General features: G+C 36.7%; 1 protein-coding gene across 1 annotated transcript; it reads right to left on the reverse strand.

Moving 5' to 3' along the window:
* Positions 1-3,551: 3,551 nt before the first annotated feature.
* On the reverse strand, positions 3,552-6,422 carry LOC114536000 (NACHT, LRR and PYD domains-containing protein 3-like). The gene has a single exon (XM_028557342.1). It carries the CDS (start codon positions 6,402-6,404, stop codon positions 3,552-3,554), a length of 2,853 nt encoding a protein of 950 aa, XP_028413143.1. The 5' UTR covers positions 6,405-6,422.
* Positions 6,423-6,659: the final 237 nt, after the last annotated feature.

The following is a 6,659-nucleotide window of genomic DNA, read 5'->3' on the forward strand; positions in this document are numbered from 1 at the left end:
TGTTTTCTCGACAGTCGTCTTGTACGAGGCCGCAATTTCAGGGCCGACAGCGCAGTTAAATTTCGCAAACTCTCCGACTCTCAAAGCAACAACAATGCTTGTAAATACCACGTATGCTGGGATACTGAATGTCTTAAGCGTTAAATAATCTCTAATTGCGTCCAACATCACGGTATTTTACGACAAACATCTCTCGAACTGTGTTCAATCTATGCTGTTTGTATGACACAGGAAGCTGTGGTGTGTCTATTGTAACCAAAGTCCAAAACCGTCTTACGAAATAGCTTATCGTTCGCAGTTTAATTAAAATGATCACGGTTTTACCTGGTTGGAAAGTATTTTGCTTAATTGAACTACATCGTTAACAACAAGTGTTCACTATTCATCGAAATTAAGCGCCGCCAGTTGAAGAAAAGATTTCATTGAATTCTTGATTTTTCTGAACATTTGTCAAAAGATCTGTCATGGCATGACCTGGTTTCAAATTTCTTGTGATTTAATCTGAAGTCATGCGCGAATGTAAAAACATTTATTAGAAAATTAGGGTATATTTTAATAGATTAGATTACGTAATGTCTAGGTGCTTGGTAACAATTAACTTGTTTATTAACTTGTCATGTGACGATCAACCCACATAACTATATATGGTGATCATCTGACCAATCACAGTCGATGGTAGGAATAGTAAAAGTTATGACGTCATTCCAGTTTTTATAAACAATTTCGCGTGCGTGGTCAAACTATTTCGCGTGCGCGGTCAAATGTTTTCGCAGTAACGCAAAGCGAAGGCACTAATTCCGACCGGAGATTTTAATGATTACGTAACCTACCCATTGCGCTCCCAAGGAAGCCAAGAATGACAACATCTCACTCCAGGTCTATCTCGTGCACCCGCGTCTTGGGGTGCTAAAAATTACCTTTTTTTCTACAGCTGCCTATGACAGCTAATTTAAACAATGATTTACAGGCTACGCATGGAAATTATCTTGCGACATTTTTACAAATCAAAATTGTCCATGAAAATTAAAAGACTATACAAATATTACAGTTCATCGTGCATGAATCATGCCAGGGTTGTTGAAATGAATTACAGCTGATCAACCCCGATTTGAAGTTTTGAATTTCTAAAGATCTTGCTTTATTTGTGAATGATTTGTTTGTCTTCTGGAAAAAATCCTGGTACGATGTCGGACTGACATCTGACCAATTTAGGGCGGCTCTTATTTAAGAACACGTACCACCTCTGCATGATGTCTCAGAGGTCATGGTTAACCCTGAATTATGAGTTCTGAACAACATCAGATCGTTGTAGCACAGAACTTTGTCAACTTACTGATATTCCCACATTGAGAAACATGTCACTAGGAATATCAGACGACATCTCACGAAGTATTTTCAACTGGACATGCAAACCCAATATTTTTAGCAATATACAATTATTCTAATCCCGTAAACAGTTTAAAAAATTACGTTTCAAAATAGACGGTCAAATACCTTCAATCTTTGCTTTTGTCTCTCTTTCAAATTTTCGTCAATTTTTATATTTTGACATTGTGTTTCATTACCTAACTTCATTCCGTGTATGGTTGATTTGAATATTTCCAAATTTGAAATAAGTTAACTCGTCAAAATAGGAGTTGTTTTGCATGTTGTAAAAATATACATGATATCGTTACGCAAAGCTTTATTGTGTTTAGAGATATGCATATAAAAATAGCTGTAAAAATAGGAATATCAATAGCATGACAGGGATTAGTGAATGATTTTTGCCACAAGACGCCTGAGTGACCGCCTGAGTAAGTATATTTTTCGGCCATTAGCAAACATTAATCGCCTTTCCCTTTCATGTATGACATATCGTGGGATTAAATAAGTAATAAGGTGAAAATATCTATAATCCTCTCAGAACTAATACCTGGATAAACAGTCTTAAGTCTTCACTTATCTTAATGGTTGCATTTTTATAAAAAAGAGTGCGTGCTGTAGGCCATTCAAGTTCTTATGTCAATCAATTGTGTTAAAAATGTTGCTCGGTCAAGCATGTAATAGATTACGTCATCAAAAGTTCAATTCGATAAAATAAGAGTGAAAATAGTTTAAGTTGAAAGATATTGTTCACAGACGTATTGTTTGTAAATTTTACTAGTTGTTGATGATAAACATTTTAAGTTGTGAACATTTTTAAGTATTGATCGATTGAGCAGAAGACCAACTCGACTAGTGCGACAACGCCTTAAACAAACAAGATATGAGAGCTGGAACGAGCTTCTAAGACCAACCCACATTTCTAACTTACAACGCTGATTAGTTGGATAAGAATCAGCCACTCTGGTTGATGACGTCTGCAAGTTTCCCTCAACCGTTACTATAAAAGAGCGTGCACAACACCCCAACCTTCAGTGGACTAGCGGAGTAAAAAGCATGTGAAACGTTAGGAAGCTCAACCTTACAGAACAGACAAACCAAGACAAGAACTCAAAACGACGAAGATCAGAAGATCAAGTGAAGAGTAGAGAATCCAGAAAAGAAACATGAACATTAATGAACATTAGTTAACAATTGTAAAAGATCTCCTACCTCGCGTAAATAGAAAATAAAAGCAACTTAACAATATTCATAATAATAGGAGGTGCAATACTGCCCAGAACAGGAAAATCTCAGAATCATATAACTTGAGTCACTTGGAACAGTCACAATGCGGAAACAATGTTTGACTGACATGAGTCAAACACTTGATTTTGTTCACTTCTCAAAGCTTCTTCCGCCAGATTTTCATGGTCTTTTTAAACAAAGAGGAAAGGAAATTCACGCGTTGGATGACAAGACGAGGTGTTAGTGACCAAGAAGGTGACGATGCACGAAACCCGACTTCTTAGCACGAAGCTAAATTAATTTTTAATCCATTTCATTTTTCATTAAACGTCACAACTTAAATTTGATATTGCATGAGGAAACTGGAGTCAATTCACTTTTTTTAGGACATCAAATCAGTTCAAATCAATTCATTTAATGTCATGTAAACTTAAACTAATTTTGAAGAAACTGGACTGTTTACGTTTAACAACGCTATACTAACTTGATATATAAATTCTATTAGCCTGCATGCCCTCAGATCATTAATGAAGGTAGCTCGATAAATAAGTCTATATTCATTCAACACTGTCTTTATACTTCTGTCATTCAGAATAAAGACAACTATTTTATTGTTTTAATTAAACAACTATAGTTAAAATTTAATCAGGTTTTTAACCGCCTGTAAAGTTTGTATATATATTGACCCACAGTTGATAGAAATTTCTATTAACTGTGATTGACCTTATTGAATAAGGTTGACTGGCCTGGTATTACACTATAGCCTCCTCCGCATGCAATCTTTGGAAAAAATTGGAAAATAAGTATTAAGTAATAATAGCAGAGTTTCAGAGTTGTTTTATATATAAAAGGAGAAAGGAATTGTAAGAATTACAAGTGTTTCGTTACTTATTCATGCCAGAAACGAGTAAAAAGTGCTATCATGACCCTATTTTGAAGTTACTATATATACAGTGCAATCATGCATTAATGCTGACGAAAGTTCCAGTGTTGTCAGCCTCTGGACAAAGTTTGTTGTCGAGGACTTCACCTATTTTCGTTATTTCACTTGAAGTTATCCCAGATGCATTTAGGGTTAATATTTTAAGGCAACTTGCATGTCCATGTTTCAAAAAATCCAAAATCATCGATAAACATTCATCCGTGATGTGAAATCCTTGTAAATATAACCAGGCAAGTTTGCTGTGTTTGTGATCCAATGTTGTACATTTCAATTTTATTAGGGACTTGAAGAGACCTCCTAATGGCAAGGCCGGGTATTCACCTGACTTCACTAACTTCAATTTTCTCATACATCTTTGTTGAAGAAATTTACAAATTTCCATGTAACATTCCTCACTCCAATCAATATCTTCTACGTGTATATCTGTCAATTTCTTCATGTGTTTGCAAACATAAATCACTGCGGCCAAATCACTTGAGGAAAGCCTCTGTGAATTATGAGCGCTAACGGATAGACGTACAACATCCTTCATCGCAGTTCTTTCACAAGCTTCTTTAACAATATCTTCATCACCCGCTTCCTTTAAACATTTCATCACAAACAATGAACCATAATCTTCGCAAATGTCAAGTTCGCCATCATTTACTCTGAAGCTTTCTGTAAACGCCAACACACAATCTTTGTAGCGCTGGTATTGTTCTCTGAGCGTCTTTTTTTTCTGGCCCAGTATTCCAGCAATAAATTGAAGCACTAAATGCCATTTACCATCCTTAACCTTGGAAGAGATAAAATTCTTTATTTCTTCTGGAGATTGCGTTTCAGTCACGTGTTTTGCAGCAAGAAATTCTTGTACAGTCAAATGAATGAAGCAAAACTGTTCTTGAATTCCGGAGTGAATAGGGTTGGGAAACTTGTTTAATAAACCAGACCTTCTCATTTCTTCATCAATTGATTCTTCATTGAAAACCAGTTGTCCATCTTCAATACCATCGTATGCCTTGAGTTGAAGATTCTTGCTTGCTTCAGAAGACGGTCCGTCTGTCTTCCTGTAGTGATATTTATCAAAATGCTTTATGGCGGCCTGATATACTTCAGTCAGTGTTGTTGGAAGAACAGCGGTCTCGTTCCTAGGATCAGTGAGATATCCAAACAGTACGGCGGAAACTATGAAGGAATTCACTGGGATGTAACATAAATTTAACAAGTCCGACGAGGATTCTATGTGCTTCCACATCTTTGGTTTCAGGTAACTTTTTTCATGATTTTCACAAAATTTGCTCACATAATGTTCAATTTTCTCCGAGGTGAACCCAATAATCTCCACATTTCTATCAAATTTAAGTCTCGAGTAAAAATCAGATGCGGTTGGCCTAGTTGTAACCAGAATCGTTGCCCCAGGCAGAAAGTGGCCAGAAATTAATTTAATAAACAACGAAATGGCAGGCATACGAATATCACGGTTGTTTTGGCGCGGTAAGTGGTCTAAGCAGTCTTTGATGTTGCCATCGAACTCATCCAAACCATCAAAAATAAGAAGAGCTTTTTTTGGTTTTTTAGTTATGTAATCAAAAATTCTTTCAAACTCTTCATCGCTTAGTCTCGTTCCACAACGAAGAAACGTCTTAAGATCATTGCCTTTCCATTTGTCAAGATTAAACCATCTAAATTTAAAATAGAAGGCAATCTTACCAGAATAAAACTCGTCAACTTCATTTGCCCAATCGCGCATAATTTTTTCCGTCAAGACAGTCTTTCCTATTCCAGGCCGGCCAACCGCTAGAATTTTACGAGAATGTTTCCCTTTAGTATCCTTGTTGGGATAAAATAAATCTTTTACCTTTTCCAGACGTATAGAATCATCGGGAACTTTCATGTAGACATCAAATATTTCATGTCTATCCATGTTGGTTGGAAAGTGGTGAGGAGCTAGTTCAGTGTGAATAACAACGTCAATAAACAAATCATCTAAACCAGTTTTCGGTCCATAAATTACGTCAGGTGTGCGAGACTGTTCTAAAACACGTCTTTTGTAGGAATCTACGCATTCAAATTTTGTTAGTTTAAAACCAACATGGGTGTATCGCTTTTGAGAAAAATGAACAGCGATAAAATCAGTGTCTTGAACATGGCCATCTTCAGACCAAAATCGAAGGTTCCTGGAAAATCGTAGACAAACGTAAATCACTTCCACAAATATTATCGCCGCAAAAATCGTGTTCAACGCACACACAATCTCTGCCCATAACTTCTTCTCCGATGCTGTAGAATTCTCGCATGTTATTGTTGACGTTGTACTATTCAACTGACTTGCATTCTTTGCTATCTTCGACGTCACATCTGATGCTCGTTGATCACAACTGAATTCAAAATCGAAACCACTGCGGAAAAACACAGCATACTGTAGGATGGTAAACACTAGCCCGAGTAACAAACGGATGACAAGATGGAAGAAATAGAAATAAAAGACATAAAATGATCTTCTATTGTGTACTTCGTTTCCTGCTTCGGCGTCATTTTGTGGTTCATCATTCGAGCCACTGATTTCTTTAACGCGATTATGAACTGAGAGTGAATAAATAACACCGACAAAAATAGGAAACCAAATACTCAGGATGACAAAGGCATAAAATGGCAGTGGAGAGTTATACTTCTCTTCATATCTTGAATAACATGTTTTCTCGACAGTATTCTTGTACGAGGCCGCACTTTCAGGGCCGACAGCGCAGTTAAATTTCGCAAACTCTCCGACTCTTAAAGCAACAACAATGCTTGTAACTACCAGGCCACAGAGAAGTTGAGCAATCAAACATACGTATGCTGGAATACTGAATGTCTTGGGTGTTAAATAATCTTTAACTCCGTCCAACATCACGGTATTTCACGACAAACATCTTTCGAATTGTATTTAGTGATGTTTATGACGCAGCAGGAATGGAGTTAAATCTAAACAAAACAATAGCGCCATACAGCATGACGGTAGACGCCAAACCGCCAACGAATCCTGCGTTTCAACTACGCTATCGTGAAGTTTACCAAATGAATTTTGTAATGAATGTTCTTCATAAAACTCGCGATCTTCAGCAGTGATGTAAAAAAGATCATCGGACCTGGTAAACACTGTCAA

This window comes from Dendronephthya gigantea, unplaced genomic scaffold (assembly GCF_004324835.1).
Source record: "Dendronephthya gigantea isolate DGI-Jeju-01 unplaced genomic scaffold, DenGig_1.0 000129F, whole genome shotgun sequence".
Lineage (NCBI taxonomy): Eukaryota > Metazoa > Cnidaria > Anthozoa > Malacalcyonacea > Nephtheidae > Dendronephthya > Dendronephthya gigantea.